Below are 24189 nucleotides of genomic sequence, written 5' to 3' on the forward strand. Positions count from 1 at the left end.
AGGGGATGGGATAGGGGTGAGAAATCTCATCAGAGGGAACCACATGTACAATGTCTCACTGAGGCAAAAGAGAACACTGTTAAGTTTAGGTAAGAAAAAAAAAATTTACCTCAAATTGCAGGTTTTTTTTTTTTTTTTTAAAAAAAAAAGCTTATTTAAACTCTGAACATCAACCAAAGGCGATGTTTTTTTAAAACTCAGTAGTTAAAGATTTGCTTATTAATCTTTTGGGGAGAATCAGATTTTTAGATTTCTATGATGCTTCTTTCTCTGACCCCACTGACAATTTCCTTTTGTTTTCCTTTATTCATAGGTACATTGGGCAGTGTGCTAGGTGCCTATCATATGTTGGTGAGTGAAACTGAAATAGTTCCTGCCCTCAAGGAGTTTATAGGTGAGAATGGAAAAGCCAATAAAACAGATAAATAAATGTATAATTATAGATTGAGCCTGGCATGGTGGTGCACGCCTGCAGTCCCAGCTACTTGGGAGGATCACTGGGGTCCAGGAGTTCAAATCTAGCCTTTGCAACATATAGAGACTCCAGTCTCTTCAACAACAAAATAAAAATAAATGGAGAAAATGGCTACGAAGTGTGCTATGATGGAGAATAAGACGGGTACTTGCAAGGAGGGTCTATCCAACCAGATTAGCATATCCCTGCAAAGCGGCCCAAGTCACTGTGCGGAGGGGTGTGGGTGGCCCCACTAAGGAGCGCCCGCCTGCCGCCAGGTGTACACCCCCCCCCCAGGTGTACACACACACCCTCTCTGTTTTGCTGGGAATCCACAGTGAGGTTGAAGACCTTACCTCAAAACCACCCCCTTTCTACCTGCTGTATGCAACAGGAAAGGGTAGGGAAAACTGATTTTCACTGCAGCCCCACACCTGAAATAAGAGGCAATCTCCAGGTTCTAATAGTCCTACTGTTGGAAAGAACCCCTCTGAATAATTCTCTTAGACGAGAAAGCTGCTAAAACCCGGCCCGGTCCTGGTATGTTCCAACTGAACACTTCCAATTGCAAACATCCATTGTGGCGCGGGGAGGAGCGGTGAGGAGACTCCGTGGCACACGCCATAGCTTTCACAGCGTGTGAGAAAGCAAAGAGATAAGGAGGCCTGGTGGGTGCGGTCAGGCCCTGCCTGGCTGCTCAGTCCCTCGTGCAGGAGAGACGTGTCCTCGCCGTCTGGAACCTTGTGTGCCGGCTCTGGCTGCCCGGGCTGCCGCGGGGAAGCATTTAAGGGTGGGACCGTGAGAAGCCGCTTGTAAACAGAGCCCGGCCGGGATGGTCCGCGGCTAAGCGGGCTGTCATCCGGAGGCGGGCGGTGGGCTGCCGAAGCCGGTCCCCCGCCAGGAGAGCACTAGAGGCCCTGCCGGTGAAGGGAGAGTAGCAGCCGGTGACCAGGTGAGCATCTGCCTGCTTCTGTGCTGCCGGCCGGCCGGTGGCGGGGAGGAGGGGGGGGCGGGGAGGGATGACAGCATTGTAAATATCCGAGAAGCTCCCAGGGGGGTAACGGTGATTTTGCTGTTTCTTCCATGCTCTGGTTTTTATTTCGTGCTGGAGACCGCACTACAGTGCAATGGATAATGGGTGAGGGGAGATTACGTTATCTGCTTATTTTTGTGAACCAGGTATGTAATAGGAGGAGAGAGTAGTTGAAAAGGGTGATCCTGTTCAGTGCGTTGTCTTTAGTACCCACTCCGCCCCTGCCGGGGGGTTATAGAAACCAAACCCCAGCCTAGCTTTTAACTCACGTCAAGCTGGAGCTGCCAGAGAAACAGAATGATTGTTCTTTCTGTCGACTCTGCCCATTTTTAATGTATAGTAAATGACACCCCATGACTGATGACAAGCATGGACTGATGAAAGGATAATTAAACTGAAAAATCAAGATAAGGAAATCTCAGACCCACCCTTTAATGAAATCAATTACCTCATTTAATGAAATCAATTACTACTGATATATACAATTGGATGACAAATTGAGACTGGTCTAGATGTATAGCTTGCAAAAGCAAGACAAATTTGGATTTACCAGGTTAAACTGAGATTGAACCATGCTGTTGCAAACTTATTTGTAAGGTTTTTATCCTCCTTGGAAGGAGCTAAAGAAACACTTGAGTTTTGTCCTTTATATTTTAATTTCACTAATCATAGTGAATTGTGATTTGTATTTATAAAGTATTCTATTATAAAATATCACATGTAAATTATAGTGTGCTTAAAATACAAGGTAGTTTTAAATTTATTAACTTTAAGAAAATGTCTTGACAAAAACTGGACTATACATATAATCTCTAAAAGGTCAGTAGAGATGTGTCACCTGGGTCACATAGCCAAACTTTTAATTAGGAGATAAATATTAGGTTAAATTGCACATAGAGAAGTGTTCTTGAATCCTGCACATAGAAGAAATAATATTGATGCCTAATGAGTTTGTCATTACAATGAATATTTTTACAATATAATGGTTTATAGCAAAAACTATGAAGTCTGACTATCTCAGTTTGAATTCTGCTTGGTCATTTCCTAGTTGTGTAGTCTTGGGTAGTTTACTGAGCCTTGCTGTGTTTCCTAATCTGTAGAATGGGATTAATAACAGTACTGGCCTCATTAGGGTTTACATGAGTATTAAATGATTCAATATTTTTAAAGTGCTTAGAACAGTGACATGTAGTAATTGTTATATACATGTTTGTAAATAAATACATAAAATAAAAATATACCAATGTTGAAAGTAGAATGGTAACTACCAGGGACTGGAGGGAGGAAAGAAATGGGGAGTTGTTAATAGATATAGAGTTTCAGTTTTGCAAGATTAGAAGAGTTCTGGAGATTGGCTGTACAACAATGTGAATGTACTTAACAGTACTGAACTGTACACTTAACAATGGTTAAGATGATAAATTTTATGTTATGTATATTTTACTACAATCAAAAATAAAAAGTACCAGTGTTAGCAAACTTATGTATTCGAAATCTTTATTAGCACACAGCAGCCCCATCCACGTTAGTTGTCTTTGCCATTGTGAAAATACGGCTTCTGGCAGTCATCAGTAAGATTATTCAGTAGATTCATGCAAGTGAGATTTAATCATAAAGAGCACAAACAAATGACAAGAAACAATATCTAAGACTGTGGCAAGCAGAATTCTAAATATGTCCCTCCGCCAAGATTGCTCTCCCTAATCCCTGCAACCTGTGTGTGCAATAAAATATCACTACCTTGATTATGTTATGTTATATGGCACAGTTGAATTTAAAATGGAGAGATTATTTGGGTGGGCCTAATCTAATCACAGGAGCCCGTAAAAATAGAAAGCTTTCTCTAGCTGGGAAATCAGAGAGATTTGAGCATGAGAAGAATTCAACATGCTGTTGCTGCCTTGAAGATGGAAGGGAACCATTGAGAATATTCGAATTCAGGCAGCCTTGATGAGTGCTGGAGGCCTAGAGTTGCTGAGGGTGGCCCCTGGCTAATGACCAGCATAGAAATGGAAACCTCAGATATAAAGCCACAAGAAACTCGATTACGTCAAACAATCCCAGTGAATTTGGAACTGAATTCTTTACCAGAGTTTCTAGATAAAAGTCCAGGCTGGCCAACACCTTGATTTCAGCCTTGTGAGAAAGATCCTCAGCAGAGAACCCAGCCAAGTTCACCCAGGCTTCTGACCTTCAGAACTGTGCAATAATAAATGGATATTGTTTTAGGCTCCTACGTTTGTGGAAATTTGTTATGCAGCAATAAAAAACTGATACAGACTCCAGCAGAAAAATGAGCAAAAGAAACAGATTATCCATAGAAAAGGAAATTAAATGGCTAATAGATATATGAAAACGCAATCTCTTTCCATTAATCAAAGAATAAAAATTAAAACAATAGCAGGTACCATTTTTCCAGCTCTCAGATTAGCATAGATTTTTAAAAATTCTAATTCTTCACATCAGCTGGTGTGCAGTGGAGAAGCCAGTCTCAAATGCTATGAGGGGCCTGCAATTGTTATAACCTTTCTGAAAAGTGCATTGGGTGAATGTATGAAAAGCCTCAATAATGCTCCTGCCCTTTGACTCAGTAATTCCACTTCTAGGAATCTATACAAATGAATTTATGAGAAAAATTTTAAAAGTTAATATTCAAAGATGCCCAATGTATTTCTTTAGAAAAGTCAAGTATTGGCAATAACCCAAATGCCCAACAATAGGAATCATCATTATAGTATCATTAAAAGATATGGTGTTATACAGACATTAGAAAGGATATTTTAACAGTGTGGAAAGGTGTACCAATTATTGACAAGTGGGGGAAATATGACAGAAAACTGTATCTAGAGTATGCTCTTAATTATTTAAAAAAGAAAACAAAGATCTACATGGAGAAAGTACCGAAACGGCCAAAATGGGCAGTGCTTTCTTTTTGATTGGAGGGTGAACAGGTGTTGTTTATTTTGCCTTTTATTCTTTTCTGTATTCTGTATATAAAAAAGAACATTCTGTATTCAGTATATAAAAAAGAACATGTAGTACTTTTTTATAATCACAAAAGTCAATAAACATTATTTTAAAAAACTCTTAAGTCTCCACGTTGTAGGGAACACAATGAATCTAATACATTGTACAGTCAAATAATGAAAATAATAAAAACCCACAAATAACATAAATATGTGGCAGACAGTGATTTTTTTTAGAAAATAATATGAGATAGAAACCAAATATTATTAGAAAGATTGAAAATAAAGTTGGGAACTTTGTTTCTTGGTAGGCTAATCAGTGAAAGCTTTGTAGTGGAAGGATCACCCAATATCATACAGAAGTAATAGAAAAAGAAGGTGTATGGTTGCTTTTTCATTAAAAGCCTTTGTTTTCTCGTAGATGGATGGATTTAGGCTTTGGGCTATAGACCCAGGTTAATTATACTAGTAGAAAACAAAGCACTGTGAAGAATAGGTAACCATTTGTGGAAAAAAACCCACAAAAAGCAAAAAACAAAAAAACCCTGCATGACTAGGAAAACCAAGCAAGACCTAGCCTGGTAACATCTGCATTCAAAAAACATCCAAAGGTAATATTTATTGAATATTTATCAGATACTTGATATGCTCTGTTCCAGTTTAGTTTTGTGTGTAGCCTTTGCATTTGAAGTCAAGTCATTTATTTACATTTTTAAGAAGCAGGCAGGTACATGGGTGCTACTTTAATTACTAATTCCAGAAGATCTGATTTTAGTAGGAACTTAGAAAGCATTAGTTCGTTTGGGCAGATTTTTGAGGATTCTCCATCTCTAGACAATTTCCAGGAGCATCAGGCTACTGCTTGCTCCTACTTTCATTTTCCCATTGGCTCTCTTTCCTATTTTCACTTCACCCTATCCTCCTAATACTCCTAGAAAAGTACAGAAAGTATCTGTTGCCTGTTGGCTGCCAGCCAAATGCAGATTTGCTTCATGGGGAATGCTAACCTCTTAAAAGAAAAGGTGTGGGGGTATATCTAGCAAGGAATTGCTTTTCTCTCTTTCCTTTTTTTTTTTTTTTTTTTTTTTTGAGACAGAGTCTCACTTTCTTGCCCGGGCTAGAGTGAGTGCCGTGGCATCAGCCTAGCTCACAGCAACCTCAGACTCCTGGGCTTAAGCGATCCTACTGCCTCAGCCTCCCGAGTAGCTGGGACTACAGGCATGAGCCACCATGCCCGGCTAATTTTTTTTTTTGTATATATATTTTTAGTTGGCCAGATAATTTCTTTCTATTTTTAGTAGAGACGGGGTCTCACTCTTGCTCAGGCTGGTCTCGAACTCCTGACCTCGAGCGATCCACCCGCCTCGGCCTCCCAGAGCTAGGATTACAGGCGTGAGCCACCGCGCCCGGCCTCTCTTTCCTTTTTCTTTTAGAGTAGATTTGGTATTTGGCTCATAAGGAACTGAACTATACTGATAGTTTGGAGCTTCTGGTGTAAGCCAAATAATTCAGAGAACTTAGTGCTGGGTGTGATAAAAAATGACCACCAGCAATAAATTTCATGCATTATGTTTATGCTGTTTCATTGGCTACTATGGATCATACCAGACATTGAAAAACCCACATAATTTACCTTCTTGCTGACAAGGTAAAAGTTTTATTTGGGCTATGGGTGTAATTAATCTTAATGAGAGTATGAGTTATGAACAAAAAGCAGAGTCAAAATACAGAGGCCATTGCATTGAGATGTCAGGTATACTGTTTTCATAAACACTTTGTTTTTCATATACATTAATTGTTAATTTGAATTATGTTTTTCAAATTGGATTCCCCAATTATATGCCACATTTATGAGTATAGTAGAGATTTATTCATCCAATTATCTTGATTAGTGTAACCAGTTTATAATTCAGTACCAACTAAAGCTGTCTTATTCTGCATTATCTAGTTTACTTGTGTACATTTATCTAACTGGGAGATTGTTAAATATTTACTTTACCTTGTGGCACGTAGATGTGATTATAAATGTTGATTTTCAGTCCCAGAACAGAAAATATGTGCTACAGGTTATGTCAGAAATGTAACCAGCAGTTTTTATGTGCCAGGAAATTAGTTAAATGATCTCCTCCCACGTGTTCTTGATCCACTTTCATCAGCACTTTAACTTTTCCAGAATAACTTCTCTTCCACTTTCAGGGATTCATTGATTCATTGATTCTGCAAGTAAGAACTGAGCACTTGTTTTGTGCCATGGCACCGTACTTGGAGTTGGCAATATGACCTTGAAGAAGACAGGCGCAGTCCTTGTCTTGGTGCAGTTTATAGTCTAGTGGGGGAAACAGACGAGTAAACGGGGTATTTTAAAATAGTGTGAGACACATTATAATGGAGGAAATTGGTACTGTGGGAGCATATAGAGGGCCATTTGAAATGGACCCAGGAGGTCAGGGGAGAAGTGATTACTCAACAAAGACCTGAAAGCTGAATTAGAATTAGCCAGTTTGTGTGTGTGTGTATGGGGAGGGATGGTTAGGGAGGAGACCATGGTGATGAAGGGGATGAGAGTGATGATGCTGGAAAACAGTGTTCCAGGCAGAGAAAGCAGGATGGATGAGAAAGTGTGCAGAAAATTCCAGTTTCTATAAATTCTCTATGGGGTGACATAGGGTGGACTGAGGGGTGAAGAGGGAGATTCAAGAGATAAGCCCAGTAGGGTAAGTGACCATGAGTTCTTTCAGATAATGTTAAGGAGTGTGTGGTTTACCCACACACTGTTGGTGAAGTTTCAGCTGGGGTAGAACCAGACTGCTTCTCAGGGGAGAATGAATGGACAATGAGAAATGGAGTCAGAAAATATAAAGAATAAATTTCATCAAGAAATTTAGAAGAAAAAGAAAGGAGAGGGAAAGTATCTCAGCTGTAGAGGAACTTGAGAGGCAAAGGAGGGTTTTATTTTTTCTTCATTGAGAAGAGATACTCTTTGAATTTTCATGCAACACTTACACCACTGAATCCCCCAAGACCACCAGAAAAGCTGATGCATGGCAACTCTTGTTGGCTTGATAATGCACAGGAACCCTTGAGTTGATTAAATCATCATCTCAGAGCTTCTTAAACGGATTGCTGTCACCACTCTCCCCACCAGTTTGTTGCTTTTTAATGGAGATCAAAGAGAATGTGGTGACTTTTTCCTTGATACCATTCAGACACCAGTGGGCATCCTATACCCTGCTTTGGAGTTCATAAAGCACTACATTATGTTGTTTTATTTGCGCTCCAAAACAACCTTTGAAGGTGACGCAGGTATCCTTATTTGCTCTACATCGCAGACAAAGTACAGTTGACCCTCTGCATTTGTGGGTTCCACACCCACGAATTCAGTCAACCATGGATCAAAAATATTAGGAAAAAAATTCCACAAAAGTTCTAAAAAGCAAAACTTGAATTTGCCACATGCTGAGTACTATATTGAATCCATGGAATGAAGTGATGTGTAGGCATTGTAATAGGTATGAGTAATCTTGAGATGATTTATAGTATGCAGGTGGATGTGTGTAGGTTATATGCAAGCACTACACCGTTTTGTATAAGGGACTTAAGCAGCCATGGATTTTAGTATCTGAGGAGGTCCTGGAACCAATCCCCCATGGGTACTGAGGGACGACTGTAACTGAAATTCAGGTTCAAGTGGCTTGTCCAGAATCACACTTCTGGTAGTGATGCATAGAAGTTTGAGACTCTGGTCTGCTAATTCCAGATCTTGTGGTTCAAAAGTGATTGCCCTTCACTGAAAGGTTAGATATGGTGTCTATATTTTCATTGTAGTATAATAATATTAAACCTGGGCATATCATCTTTTAGTAGACTTAAGAAACAAGACTGAAGATTGTGGGTCAATTTTGTTAGTTTGTTTGAACTGCACATACATTGATATTTGCCCCCCCCAAAAAAAAACTCAAGTTGGTTTTAGAAGGAAGCAATTTATTTGTACATGCCTTAATCATTAAAATATGTTTGAATTGTATATAGTAACAGCGAATTTGAAAATGCATTTTTTAAATTCTTTTGACAGAAACATTTGTTTGCATGTTCTTTTAAGCAAACATTTTTACAAGTGTTTCTGTTTATTGGCTAAATGAAAAATGATGTCTTAGGGAAACATTAGTAAAAGGTTTGGGCAATTAGGACCATGTAAACATTTGCAAAAGCACTTATTTGTCCTAAACTAAGTCATAGTTATATTCTTGCAAACATTCCAAGTAATGTGTCCAAGGTCACTAAGAGAATTGAGGTTAGCTATTTAGTTAGAAAACAGCTTTTTACTGTTTGTTCAGGGACCTCTCATCTACCATTCCCTTGGAGAACTTACAATAACACAGAAGTACCATAGAGGTGATTTTTTTGTAAACTAAGTATGACCGATTTCCCTGAGTGTAAAGATGATATTTAGCAATTAATTCTCTGGGTCATGGGATTAACAAACAAAGATTTAAAAATAAATAAAGTTAAAGTTGCTAGTGTTTGACACTGAAATTCAAAGCACCATGTGTATAAAATTTTAGCCATATTATCCCAGGGTAATTAATTTGCTCTGAATTGTCATACGGGACCATGTGCATTTTAGAGTCTTGTTTCCACTCACTGACCATATTACCTTAGACAAGTTACTTCATCTCTTTAAGTCTCAATTTCCTTATCTGAAAAATAGTAATAATGATAGCAGCTCTCTGATGGAGTTGTTGTGAGCATGTAACAACATAATGCAGTAAAGGGCTTAACGTAAGTAGTGAGTACTTTACTAAATGCTCAATAAATATTAGCTATAACTTTTAATCTTGGTTTGAGGAGTATAAGAACTATCTTTGTTGTATTTTTAAACATTTTATTAAATGCATCATTCTACCTTTCACATGTGTCCATCCACATTGAAGAGGTCCTCTGCAGGACGTGTTTAAAGAGTTTAAGTACAGCGGTAGTAGTCCCTGATGACGGGCAACTATTTGAGTCCCAACCATCGTATGTCTGTCATCCTAATGGCATATCAGAATAATCAAAGAAACAGGGCACAATCAGAGCTCCAGAATTCAATCCAGAATGTTCAAACATTGCAGAATTGTTTGATAAAAATCCATTCCATACTAATGGTGATAGTCCATAATAAAAGAAATTTAAACCCAGATTTGAGTGGTGAAAATATGGTTTTCACTATTCTAATCCTTCATACTTTGTAAACTTTTCCCGAGTCCTATATGATGGGCAGAGATTTTTCTAGCCTTTATGTTGTACGTAATTAAATAACAAAGACTCATTCTGTTATTTTGCCTTATCTTGTGCTTATCTTTGAGGGTCAGAGACAGTGTTTAGTCTGCCTTTGCCAGCCTTGCTTGTTTCCTGTCTACATTGGTAAGAGGCTGATTGGTAGCGAAGGTCATTGTCACAAATTAAGTCCAACAGGGACAGAGGGGTCCTGGAGGCAGCCTGTCACCACTATGTCTGTCCTTTTAAACAAGAGGTGAGTCACCTTTTGCTTAGATCTTATCGTTGTTCTGGTACTCTTGGGATGCCATTTAACAAAGATCCAGGCTCACTTTTTAGCCCGTTCAAATGCAGCAAAGAAAGAAAAAAAATCAGTTAGTTACTTTTCTTGTATATTCACTCTGAATGCCCATGGAATTGCTTTGTGAATATGTTCTAACCCATAAGCTGGTTGTTGTTTTGAAGGTTAAAGTTGTAAGTATTATTATCCCTTCTGCTAATCAGCTGCAATGACCTAAGGAGTTAAAGTCAACAGGATGTGAGGCAATTATTCATTTCCCATGACATCCCAGCCACCCAGCAAAGGCCTTCTGTTAGACAGGAATGTTTCTGTGGGTTAGAAAAACTGGAGTAGCTTGTGAAGAAGGCCTTTGCCGCCTTGCCTTCCATATGTGCAGTTGTTAGTTCACATAGAGCTCACTCTGTGGTGGCACCTTTGAAGCTGTTACTGCAGCCTGAAAGCTTCATGCCAGAAATAGCATCATATCTAAAGCAGGTATGATTGGTTTCGTTGTATGTTTGTTTGGTTCCTTTGTCTTTGGTTTCTTTTCTTTTTTATTTTTTTGAGACAGAGTCTCACTCTGTTGCCCGGGCTAGACTGAGTGCCGTGGCGTCAGCCCAGCTCACAGCAACCTCAAACTCCTGGGCTCAAGCTATTCTCTTGCCTCAGCCTGCTGAGTAGCCGGGACTCTGGGACTACAGGCGCTCACCACCACCCCCTGCTAAATTTTTCTATTTTCGGTAGAGATGGGGTCTCACTCTTGCTCAGGCTGGTCTTGAACTGAGCTCAAGTGATCCTCCCGCCTTAGGCCTCCCAGAGTGCTAGGATTACAGGTGTGAGCCACCGCGCCTGGCCTGTCTTTTGTTTCTTTCAACTGAAGTAATCTCTGTATACCTGTCATTGTCATTTAATTGTGTTCTGTTACTTAAGATTCTTTGTTGTACCTTGATTAGTAATAGTTCCTTATTTGTGTTCCTGAAACATCTTTTGTATACTTCTTTAAGGCACTTTTTATACTTGGTTTTTGTATCTCTTTCTCCACTAGCTATTTAGCTCTTCAAGGCAGGAGCTGTGTTTTGTGTCCTAGCATCTATCAGTGTTTGAGTACTTGGTCCATCCTCTGTAAATGCTTGTTGAGTATAAATGATTGTGTGGTTAGGAATCGGGTAGCTTCTAATAGGAATAGTCATTGTTTTAGATTTTACAAAGAACTTTCATATACTTTGTCCACATTTGTACTTTCTAACTCTCTGGGGGCAGGCATTGGCAGCATTTCCATTTTGCCGATAAGAAGGGCCCAGAAGCCCTGAATCAGCCTGACTTGCTGGATGTCAGGCAGCTTAGAAGGCAGTGCTGGGGTGTGAACCCTTTCCTGGTGTCAGAAATTCTTCCCATTGCCACAGCTCTGTCCCACTGAACAAAGTCAGTACTTAGTCTGAGTGGCTCATGGGTTGATTTCAACCTACTTGCTCCTTGTTTATGGTCCTTCTAATATGAGGATCCCTGTGTGAACTGAGGTGATTTAAAAGGTAATTGAACTTGGGTAGCCCACAGGACTTGGTAATTAGACAGGGATTCCAGGAACTTTTTTTTCTTCCCTGTGGGACCTTCTATTGACAATAGATGAATCATCTTGGGATTGCTTTCATCATCTTTAAAATAGTCATACCACTTTACTCACCTCTCTCTTTTGTGATGACTACCAGTATTTATTAAGAAGCTTATCAAACACTTTATGAAACATACTCTAAATCATACATGTGAAAAATGATTATTCTCAGTAAAATCAAATGAGTTTTCCTCAGGTTAACTCAATTTTAGGAGTTATATGAGAAAATTGGATGAAACTCAGTCCTTTATTGGATTTGGAAATGCAGCCCCCATTGCTCAGGCTCAAGTAGAAGATTCTAAATAGTTATATGAACTGATAACATCTTTAAATGTGAAGCCCTTTCTGGATATCTTGCAAATTTGGTCTCATTGTGCGTCCTTCTTATTTCATTCATTGTTGCAGTCTGTCCTGCCGGCTGGCTTGGCTGTGATGGTACCTGCATGCACCTAGCCAGTTATTTCCTTCTGCAGTTGGAGACTAACTGTAGTAGCAATATGTGGTTTTTATGATGGAAGTTTTCACCTTCTTCACCTCAATCCCAGGATGAAGATAATTTGAGTGGTTCTTTTGTTTGTTTTTTAATCACCATTCCCTACCATGGAGGCAAATGGAGATGGAAAATACCGGGTCTGCATTTTTAGACACTTACATAACTGAATTTTGTGTCCATCTGTTTTGTTTCTAAGAGCAGGACATATTGGGTCTCTGGTGGTTTTATGAAAATGGGCTTCCCAACCAGAACTCTTGGCTTTCCAATCTAGTGGTTGACTTAGGGGCATAACAACATTGCTGCCTTCAAAGCAATCTGAGATTTGAAGTATCATGCTTATATTTAGTTTGGTTTCTGGGAATACATCTTGGGGAGTCAGATGTCTCAATGATTTTTCAGGTGGCAAACAATAAACAAGTGCAGAGATATACTGGAAAATGCTTTAAATTGTCTGGGGTGTTTCAAAGGGAATGTCTCATTACTGGTATTAGAAAGAATTTGAGCTCTAAGTCTCTGGAAAATGATTCCAGCCAAGTTGCTGATATTATAGTGGTTCACAAAATAATTCCTAAGTACTGCATAGGTGTTTTTGTTTCTATAAAAGGTCTGAATGAGGTCTTTGCTACTTGACCTTTGCTATATTATTTTTAAGCCCTGGTTTCAAAGCTAGGAAGCTTTTTCTACCAAGAAAAAAATTTAAAAGCTTGAGTCAACATAACACTTTGGAAAGTATGTTAAATTTTACTTAAATAAGCTTATAAAGAATTCAAATATACTTTTGCCAGAAAACTGGAGTGGTATATATAGATATAGATGTCAGTGATTTGAAAGTATAACTCTTTATCCATGTAGTTATTCAACAATGTTTACTCAGCACCCACTGTGTAAAGCCACAGTTCTAGGCCCAGTGAGGGTTATAAAAATGGAAGACTGTAGAATCACTGCTCTTAAGTTGCTATAAATCCAATAGGAAGGTGTGTGACCTCAGGCAAATTATTTGATATCTTTGAGCCTCAGTTTCTTCATTTGCAAAATGGAGATAATATCACCCACATTTACACATTTTGAGGCTTAGAGATATAAATTACCAAGCAACATACCTGGCACAAAATAGGCTTTTGATAAATTATAATTATTGTCATCATCATTTCAGAAAGAACATGCAATATATGTTGTGGGGGAGGTACCAAAGACATTCTGTGGCAGTTTAAAGAAAGAACAGACCATTTTAGGATCAGGGATCAAAAAAAAAAAAAAAACTTGTGGAAGAGGTGGCATTTAAGCTGGGCCTTGAAGAGTGAATAGAATTTCAGTAGGTAGAGGCAGGAAAAGGGTATCTCAGAGATAATGCAAGCAAAGGCTTGGAGTTGGAAAAGCATAAAATCTGAGCAATAGCATTCCAGTTTGGAGGAAAAGAGTGTGTATATAGAAGAGTAGTGCAAAGTTGGATAGGCAAGTTAGGCCAAGATTGTGAAGGGCCTAGAATGTCAGGTTAAAGAGTTGAACCTTGAAGGATTTTATTTGCTGCTATTTCACTGGTGCCTAGAACAGCATCTAGCATATATTTATTGTATAAATAACTGAGTGTGATTTTACACAAATTGAGCTTATCGCATTTTGCCATGAGGTAAGCCAGGTAGAAATGTCTTACAAGTAGCTGGGAACACAAGACCAGAGGTCAGATCTGAGATTGAGACTGAAGGTAGAAATTTGAGTAGCATGAATATAGAATTAATGATTGAAGTTGCAAGTGTGGATAAATTAACTTAAGGAGAACATGTAGCTGCAGCCAGAGAAGAGAGCTCAGACAATGCCCACATTTGATGAGGGGGCAAGTAAGGAAAGGAGGAAGATGGAGACTGAGAGTAAGTGGGTAGAAATGAGAGGAAAAGTTAGGGAGTGTAGTGCCCATCAAACCCTGGGAGGAAACTTTTAAGGAGGGGCTGGTTAACAGCACAAGGAGAGTAAGGCCTTTGAAAAACACTAGTGGCTATGGAATGAGAAGGTCTCTGGGTTGCTGCAGAAAAGAAGTTCATTTGAGTGGGGCCTTGGGCCAGGTTATGAGGTGTAAGTGGACACAGTACCCCCTGGGAGACTTTTCTTTTTCCTTTTTTTTCCCCAAGGTTAGTGTTTATTGGTATTTGCTTTTGGAGCCTATATTTAAATAGACAGTGTGTCCACACTATATATATAGCCTTGATTCCATTTAATATTGGACAAATACACACCTAACTATTGATTTACTTTCTCTGAGTTATGAGATCATGATTGATTTTTGTTTTCTTTTCCATATCTGTCAGTATTTTCTAACATTTCTATGAGTATTTATTACTTTCAGAACTGTAAAAAACACTATACAAATTATTATTATTTTTTTAAGAGATGGGGTCTCACTCTGTCACACAGGCTGGAGTGCAGTGGTGCGATCATAGCTCACTGTAGCTTCAAACTCCTGGGCTCAAGTGATCCTTTTGCCTCAGCCTCTAGCGTAGCTGGGACTACAGGCACGTGCCCCCATGCCTGGCTAATGTGTTTACTTATTTATATATTTTTAGAGATGGGGTCTAGCTATGTTGCCCAGGCTGATCTTGATCTCCTGGCTTCAAGCGATCCTCCCATCTCAGCCTTCTGAGTTGCTGGGGTTACAGTTGTGAGTGACCACGCCCAGCACAAATTATTTTTTAAATGATGTACTCCTTATGTATTGCATGGCAATAGTATTCTCTTTTATTGAAACTTGGGTACAATGTAGCCATTTGATGTTTCTTTCAAGCTTTGAAAATGAGATTCCGTCTGTGTGTCTAGCTGTCCATTTCATCTGAAAGTCCCTTGAACTCTTTTTATGAGGTCCTCACTCGCAGCATTTCCTTATCGGCTGCTTACGGCATGCCTGTGCTCTACTGACATACTTAAACTGTCTTTATGACAAAGCACCATAAAAAAATCATATAGTCTCATGGGCCAGAAAGGTCATTTTACTAGGGTCAGATCCACTTGTGGTGGATCTTTCACATTATGTAACTCTTAGAAAATTCTCAGTCAGTCCCAATCTTAACCTAAGTGAAGTCTATGTGAGAGCCGTGAGTGCTGACCATCCCTGTGAGTATCCTAGGTGTCTTTGGCATTGCATTTTTCTTCCTAGTCCAGGTGCTTCTGAAACTACATGACCCCAGACACCTTCAGCACTCATTAAATTCTGATTACAAATCATTTAGTCAAGAGGGAGGAAGTCAGCACTTGTATCATCCAGCTCTTGGAGAACATGGCATCTATGTGTGGGTCAGGCTGGGGTTATTATTCATATCTGCTTCTGCCTCTGTATGGGAGGACTGCCATATTCATCATGTTAATTAGCCTTGCTTAATGAGCATGTAAATGGCAGCTTTCCTTGTTAGGAAATAGCAATGCACTGATTCTCCATCCTGTTACATTTTGATGCATGCATGGCATTCTTTGCATTAAGCTCTTTTATTACCACACTGGCAGATGGACTTCAATTTTCTCAATCTTTTAAATAGGGGAAAAAATACCCCTTTTTACAGTAAGGACATTCTATATAAATATAAGATAAAATGTCTGTAGGTCACTGAGTTTGGCTGAAAAGTAGTGTATTATAAATACTTGGTGGCTGACTTGGCCTTTGTTGGATTCCAGGGAGAGACCAGGAGCACATGGTTGCTGAATGGGTGAGGTCCAATGGAGTGTTCTGTAATTATATAGCAGTATACATTTTTAAAGATCTGTTGGAATAGCCACCTAGTGAACGATCCACATGCAAAGCGACTTGATATTAGCAACTTTTATTGGATACAGGTAGCTGAGTAAGGCATCCACCCAGAGGTTAAATGGTTTGCCAGATGCCACCCAGTAAGTGTGTTGGTTAAGCCAGCTTTAAAACACAATTCTAATTTGCTCCTGATTTCCAGTTTTGTGCCAAGACAAACCATACTACACTCACACACTGATTTTACTCAGTTTACTTTGTCAGAGGAAGGTACCCTTCATATCTTGTCCTGTCTAGATATGGTAACTAATTTTTAATTAGTTAATTTCAAAACCAAATGAGGCAGGCTAGAAGAGGTACTGAATTATAAAAACCAAATTTGACATCAGATGCATTTATTATAGTGAACTGAGGGCTATAGAGCCCATGAAAAAGGTGAAATTCCTGAAAAGAGTAACAGAGCCTGGAAGGACAAAGACAAAGAGATTATATAGGAGGGTAAGGAAGGAAGGCACTGTGCCTGCTGTCAAGTAGCTCAGAGTTTACAGTGGGCTCTAGAGAGACTGGCCAATCATTTCAGCACAAGAGGGCAAACCCAAGGTGCTGCGAGAGCCTGAACACGTAGGAAAGGCTCCCCAACTTGGACAAAAGCATGAATAACTTAATGCTCTGTACCTTGGTGCCTCTTTTATAAAATAGGAAATTTGTACTTTATGTACATGTGAAATTTTAGTAAAGAAAGAACTAAAAGTTTTATGATTTATTAATTTTTTTCTCAGTCTCTGATGTACAAGATGAAATTGAAAAAACTCCAAGTTTCAAAATTACGGAAGTACTAAAATCCTTTTACAAAATTCACCAGACTGAAGGCTTAACTTTGGTCTAAAAAAAAAATACCCTGTTTGCAGCTAGAAAAATTTTTAACTGATGTATATCTTTAAAGATAAGTTTGTGCCTTGCTTTCTGAAGTACTAACATAATAAATGTTAATATCAAAATATATACAGGTAGACAAATTCATAGTAATTATCACTTTACAGGAGGTTCTACAGAGTTTCTGTGAACTGCAAATCTCCTTGATACATCTAAAATAAAGATGTGTATATACTTGTTTAATTTACATACATTAAGCAATGTAGATTGGCCCTGTTGATTTTTTTTGTTTTTGTTTTTGTTTTTTATTTTGAGACAGGGTCTTGCTCTGTTTCCCAAGCTAGAGTGCAGTGGCATCATCATAGCTCACTGCAACCTCAAACTCCTGGGCTCAAGCGATCCTCCTGCCTCAGCCTCCCGAGTAGCTGGGACTACAGGCATGTGCCACAATGCCCAGCTAATTTTTCTACTTTTTGTACAGATGAGGGTCTCACTATATTGCCCAGGCTGGTCTTGAACTCCTGGCCTTAAGCAGTCTTCCCACCTTGGCCTCCCCAAGTGCTGGGATTACAGGTGTGAGCCACTGTGCCTGGCCATGTGCTGTTGATTTAAATGTAATTGTTTAATGATCTAAGTGCTAAAAATGAATTTAATTAACCATAAAAATTGTGACTTTTTTTTTTTAAATAAGCATGTCTGTCTACCTTTGAGGTAACATATAAGGTATTACTAATTGCCTAGTTTTACTTGTAAGCAGTTAAAGAAGAAAAAAAGCCTTTGCGTAGTTGTTTTGTTTGTTTGTTTTTTGGTAAAGATACAAATGTATATGTGATTGTTGGGGACTTGAAATGTGACTAGTGTGACTGAGGAACTTTGATTTAACTAAATTTAAACAGCCATATATGGCAACTGTCTACTGTATCGGACAGCATCACTGTCACAGTCTGCTCTAATTTGACCTGACCTTAGAGAATGTGGGTTAGTGCTCATGTAAGATTTTTTCTGCCTAGCTAGAGCTGTATGTAATGTTTGGGACTTCAGGGCTGGAGACAGAAAAGGATGAACTCAACCTGCCACTCAAGCCATAGCTTTACCTAGGCTCTTAGACACCCAGCAGGCTGGACCTGTACTCTGAGGCCAATCTGCAAGTCTCAAGGAGTTTGGAGCCTGAACTTTCTTCCAAGAATTCTGAAGTCCAGAGTCACCTTTAGGCATTATATAATCGAAACCTAGGAAGCACAAGCATAGTAACATTTAGATTTAATAAAAGAGCAGAACCTCCTTCTCTGCTTCCCCCTTGCTCCTTTAAGCCCAAAAAATCATCATTGTTTTCAAGGTCTGTAAAAGGACTCAAGCATTTTTGACTTTCAGACTGATTACAATATAGTCACAGAATTCCTAGTCTCTTTTGCTTACTATTTTAGGTCAACATACCAGAGATTTGCCAGGGCAGTCTTTTCACAACTGCTCTCAAAGGATCTCTGTGTGAGTAAAAGCTATTGACCTTAATTCCTCTTATCAAGTGCTCCACCCTGCTCTGGGTAAGTTCTTCTACAAAGCAGGTAGTGATGTGTACTCCTGACAATGGAACTTCTGTGTAGGTGTTGTTCACCTTTGTACATAACTGCCATAGAAGAGGTGTAAAAATGGAAAATTAATTGGGCAGATTTGTGTACTACAGAATACAAAGAACCATGTGCTGAAGTTATTCTGTTTATTTTCTTCCAGGAAATCAAGCACTTCCTGTTGTCTTCACGGAGCTCTCACTGAAGAATAATCTCAAAGGAACATTTGTCTCTCCGTACCTCTGTTAGTGTTCATTTGCAGCTAGCAAATGTTTTTAATGACCAGGAAAGCATCAACCACCCTTGTGTGCTGCTCCAGGCAGCCAAATGAAGGTTTCTTCCAGTCGTGTGCATCTATTGCTGAAGCACCTGTCTTTGTTGGGTGAATGTTCATGAAGCCCTTTCTTGAACTAGCTTAGGAGGTGTAGGCCTCTTGGAGCCTGTGACATGGAAGCTTTGGAAGTAGATGATATCAGCCCAGCCTTGGAAGTTACTGAGGATTTCTTTAATACTTTGGACAGCAAGCTAGAACAGGCTGTGCAGCATGCAGAGGTTTATGGGATCCAGGAAGTCCCTGAACTGGTGGGGCACGAGGTACTCAGAAACCTAACAGGCAATGGTGCTACGAGAAACGTTCCCTCACTGGGCAAGGGGGGCATGATTTGGGACCACTGTAAGAGCAGGCTCTTAGAAACCAAAGCTCAAAATGTCTTCCCTGCCAAAGAACAGTTTATGGTCCAGAGAGGGACAACCCCAGATAACCTCTCCTGGATGGAACAAAAGGAAGCGTCAACCTTTAATTTTTTCAATATCTGTCAGCGTCGGAGAGACAGACCTCGTTCTGTGAATGACTTATTGGATGAGACCTCCTCTACTTTCAAGCCAGGGCATGCTCGGTCGAGGTCAGATATTACCCACGTGGACTGGAGGGCAGTTCTCACAGCCATGCCTTCGCAGCCCCAGCAGCCGCAGCAGCCATCTCTGCAAGGCCCTCACTTCACCAGGCCATCTTTTCTGTTGCCCTCCCCAAATAAGGTGGAAGATGCTCAAGGAAATACTGGTACGTTTTCACATTTTCTAAATTTATTTATTTTCTTTTTTTTACTTTTCTTGGTGCCATGGTTTGGATACAATGTTGTGTTTTTACATCTGACTTCTATCAAACAATTGTTGATTTTCCCTTTGTATGTCTTACATCTATCTCGTGAGAATCTTACTCTCTAGTCTTCATGTCTGGCTTTGCTTACTTAAGCTCCCCTTTCCAGTTACTTTCGAGCTTTACCTCACCTCAAGTCAACAGTCTTATTATCTTCTTAAGAGGTATTTAGTGAAAAGACAATTCTTGTATGTTAGAATCAGAATATTCTCATATTTTTTTTGTTTAAGAGATAGGGTCTTGCTCTATCACCCAGGCTGGAGTGCACTGGTGCAATCATAGCTCGCTGTAACCTTGAACTCCTGGGTTCAAGGGATCCTCCTGCCTCAGCCCTAAGCTTCCCAAGTAGCTAGGACCACAGGCACACGCCACCACACCAGGCTAATATTTTAATTTTGTTGTAGAGATGGGATCCTGCTACGTTGCCTGGGCTGGTCTCAAACTCCTCCTGGCTCGGCCTCCCAAAGTGCTGGGACTACAGGAGTGAGCCACCATGCCCGGCCAGAATATTCCCATATTTCATGTAGTATTTTCCTTTGAACAGCGCATGATAATGCTTATTCACATCAGCAGGTGTTTATTGGAGCACATGTAGGGCTTAGCCTTGTGCCATGAAGGATTTAAAGACATGTGAAGACACAATCCCTCCCCTAAACAACTTCTCATCCACTGAGGGGATCTGACCCTAAGAAAGACTCAGGAAGGCACCCAGGAATGAGAGACAGTAGTTGGTCAATTGAAATGTTTGCGAGGGAACTTTTGTTTTACCCTGTACATGAGTGAGTGGCAGCGACTGTTAGAGGACAGAGGGAGGAGACATTGTGGGCTGAGCTTGTCAGGAAGGGCTTGCAAGAGGACATGGAACTTGAGCTGGACCTGGAGGGACATTAAGATGCAGAAAGAGAGTCACAGGAGAGGACACGTGGTCAGGATTATGGCGTGAACAAGGGTGAAGAGGTGGGAGTACGGGGGAGAACTAGCAGACCCTTGTGAGCAGAGCGAGGAGTCTCATGGCAAGTAGTGGGAGGACATGGTTGGAGAGGGTGGTTAGGCCCTCGTGGTGGAGGGTCTTGAATTTCTTTTTTCCTCAGACTTTATACACATACATGTGCATGTGAGTACATACTCGTGTACTTACACATGAACTTGCTCTTCTTTGAGACATACAAACCATCTCTCCACTTTCCCCAGCATTTTCCTTCAAGATAACCTCATATATACAGGCTATCAATTTTTATTATTATACTGATGATTCTTCAATCACCCTGCTCAACTCTTAATTTAGATGGCTTCTACTCAGTTAACTGGGAGACCATTTTTTGTACTTTACTGCTGTGTTAGAATTACTACAGCCTCTATCATTGCTTGGCATTCCATTGATACATTACCATTTGAATTATAGAATTTAGTTAGTAAGTATAATCTGAGGCAAAGATATGGTTTAGTATATCTCTTAAGGAAATGCAGTGTTCCTGCCTGTGAGGGGCCACATTATTTTCACATTCCATTCAAATTCATTCTTTTAAAATCCATTTTTTTTCACTACTCAAATTCCTAACTTATAATTCCTTATCTTCTCTCCTAGGCTCCCACCAATCTTCTGTAACATCTAGCCAAGAGTGGTTACCATGGGAGTAAAAAGAAAAAACATTATAAAGCATAGGACTTGATGACTGATTAGATGTTAAGGGACAAACAAGTTGCTGTGACCCTACTGCCTGGCAGAATGATAGCTTTGCCTTGAGTTCATGTACAAACAGGTGCACTTTTTGATTAGCAAATAACCTCAGTAGTTCTTTGGTATCTTAGAATTCACATGGATTTTTATCACTAAACCACCTAAATTCCTGCTATAGCCCAATTTAAGAGGATGTCATATTTCCAATTTTATTTTTCCTATCTTGTTTTGATTATAAATGCCAAGAACCAGACCTTCCTTAGGTTCTCTAAAGCCCTAAACTTCTTCTCCCTTGAGTGTTTGACAGACCAGATTATTATTTTTTAATTTTCAATATTGAAAAAAAAGTTTAATATTAAATTATGTTGAAATATAAGAACTGAGTAGTATTTTGAAAAGTAAACTGTACCAAATGGCATTTGAAAGTATTGATATAATTTATCCTGGCTACTTTTGATCATCCATGAGATACACATCCTAGCAGGAGTTAGCGAACTTGGGTAAATGGCATGCCAAGTTTTTCTTTCTGGGATGCTCTCGAGAACAGGCAAGATAAATTGTGTTTTATTGCTCACAAGGTGAAGGGCAAAGGCAAACAATGGCCATCCATTCTCGGGCTGGGAGTAGAGAGGAGTTCCAGATGCATGGCTGATCACCTACACTGATGATTGTAATTCTCACAAGCATTTGAGGAGGGGTGTGCCAACATCCGGGTGCAGACTAGTCAATATGAGCCAAGATCTTTGAGTATAGTTTGCTTTAAAAACCTTTGAAATTAGCAATCCAGACTGAAGAAAGCCTCATTGTTTCTTCTGAGGAATGTGCCAAAAGCAGAGGGAAGCAACGTGGCATCTTGGCTAGAGCTGGAGATGAGGTCCCAGGAGACTTGGGGTCAGGCCAGACCTCTTCCTTGAGCTGCAGACTCACATTCTCACTGCCTGTTGAAAATCTCAGATGGATTGTTCCACAGGCACCTCAAATTTAAAGTGTCCCCAAATGATCCATAATCCTCCCATCTCCCACTCCTGCTGTTCTAAGAAGTTAACAAAGGTTAATGAGAGACTGGGGGCTCCTTAGAAGAAAAAAATTTAGTATAATGGGTTTCTTTTGTTGAGATCAACTTGGTTTTGTGTCTAGTCCTGTCATTCTCTTACTTATGGGCTTTACTACTGCTTGGTCTTACGTTTTCTTCAGTTGAGGTTAATTATTTTTTCTTGGTTTCTTTTCTGAGCTCATCTTGAATAGACTTATCAGGAGTGGTTCTTCTCCTACCTGACCACTCCTTCCTCCTACCCTCATCATCCTCTCTCCTTCCTCTCCTAACAAGTCTAAGGGTCTTATTCATCAGATAGGCCCTTTGCATCTTCTGCCTCAACTGGCGATGAATAACTGGGCTCTTGAACCTTCCAGAGGATAAATGCTGCTTTGGGTATGAAGCAAATTGTGTTCTGGTATGAGGAGGGCAGTGGATAATGAGGGCATAGCAGCTATTTTGGTAACAGGTGAGCCTGTCTGAAGAAGGCCTTTGATCAAACAAGGTAGCACATTGGTTAGAAACACTGACTCTAAACCTAGACTGCTAGCATTTCAAACCTTGCTCTAGTACTTACCAGACGTGCAGTATAGGGCAGATTTCTTAATTACTCTGTGCCTCCATATTTTTTTTTTTTGGCCACAAAGTGTGGGGTAATAGTAGTATTGACCTCAAAATTTATTGTGAGAGTTAAATGAGTTAAAACATCTAGAGTGCTTCTTAGAATTGTGTTTGGCACGTAGTGAATACTTAATAAAAGTTTTAAACATTTAATGATATTGTTATTATTACTAACTGAATTAGAAACTCATCAATGAGAATTAAGGTAACATTAACAATCACTCCTACTTTTTTCTGGCATAGTCTCTTTCATAAAATGATCTCACCAAAATTATTTCTTAAATTTAATTGGCCTTTCTTCAGTATACCTTCTCATAGTTATTAACTGGTTTGTTAGTAAGAAATAGACCATTCATTCCCTCTCTCATATTGATTTGTGATCAGCTGTTTCCTGTCTTACACATCAGAGTTTATGGTCACTGATGGAAAGGATTGTTTCTTACTCATTGTTTTTTTTTCTAATTTTAAGTTTTTAGTTATTATGAGTACATCATAATTATATATATTTATAGGGTACAGGTGATGTTTTGATACAGGCATAAAATGTGTATGAATCAAATCAGGGTAATTGGGATATCCCACCTCAAGCATTTATCATTTTTTTGTGTTAGGAACATTCTAATTCTACTCTCTTAGTTATTTTAAAATATACCCTAACTTATTATTGATTATAGTCACTTTATTGTGCTACCAAATATTGTTCATTCTATCTAACTATATTTTTGCACCCATTAACCAACCCCACTTTATCCCCACTCCCCACTACCCTTCCCAGCCACTGGTAACAACTGTTCTACTCTCTGTCTCCATGAGATCAATTGTTTTAATGTTTAGCTCCCACATGTGAGTGAGAACATGCAAGATTTGTCTTTCTGTGATTGGCTTATTCATTTAACATAATGTTCTCCAGTTCTATCCATGTTGTTGCAAAGGGTAGGATTTCATTCTTTTTTATGGCTATATAATATTGCATTGTGTGTATGTACCACAGTTTCTTTATCTATTCATCTGTTGGTGGATACTTAGGTTGATTCCAAATCTTATCTATTATGAATAGTGCTGTAATAAACATGGGAGTTCAGATATCTTTTCAATATACTGATTTCCTTTCTTTTGGATATATACCTAGCAGTATGATTGCTGGGGCACATGGGAATTCCATTTTTAGTTTTTTGAAGAGTCTCCATAGTATTCTCCATAGTGGTTACACTAATTTACATTCCTGTTAACAATGTATGACAGTTTCTCTTTCTCCACATCCTCACCAGCCTGTCTTTTTGATAAAAGCCATTTTAACTCAGGTGAGATATCTCATTGTAGTTTTGATTTGCATTTCTCTGATGACTAATGATGTTGAGCATTTTCTTAGTATACCTCTTGGCCATTTGTATGTCTTCTTTTGAGAAATGTCTATTCAGATCTTTTGCCCATTTTTAATCAGATTATTT

The 24189-nt window shown here is 39.3% G+C and overlaps 1 protein-coding gene across 4 annotated transcripts in view; it reads left to right on the plus strand.

Moving 5' to 3' along the window:
- The first annotated feature begins 1257 nt into the window (after positions 1-1257).
- Positions 1258-24189, plus strand: part of PLEKHM3 (pleckstrin homology domain containing M3) — a 164761-nt gene continuing 141829 nt past the window's right edge. For 2 of the 4 annotated variants that reach the window (XM_045560225.1, XM_045560228.1), the window contains exons 1-2: positions 1258-1406; positions 18417-19313. In XM_045560225.1, coding sequence (XP_045416181.1) covers positions 18701-19313 — 613 coding nt within the window. In that variant the 5' untranslated portion in view covers positions 1258-1406; positions 18417-18700. Of the gene's footprint in view, positions 1407-9915; positions 9966-10394; positions 10485-18416; positions 19314-24189 lie in introns of those variants that run through there. The other 2 variants (XM_045560227.1, XM_045560226.1) reach the window with 2 other exon arrangements.

Source organism: Lemur catta, chromosome 8, assembly GCF_020740605.2.
Source record: "Lemur catta isolate mLemCat1 chromosome 8, mLemCat1.pri, whole genome shotgun sequence".
NCBI lineage: Eukaryota > Metazoa > Chordata > Mammalia > Primates > Lemuridae > Lemur > Lemur catta.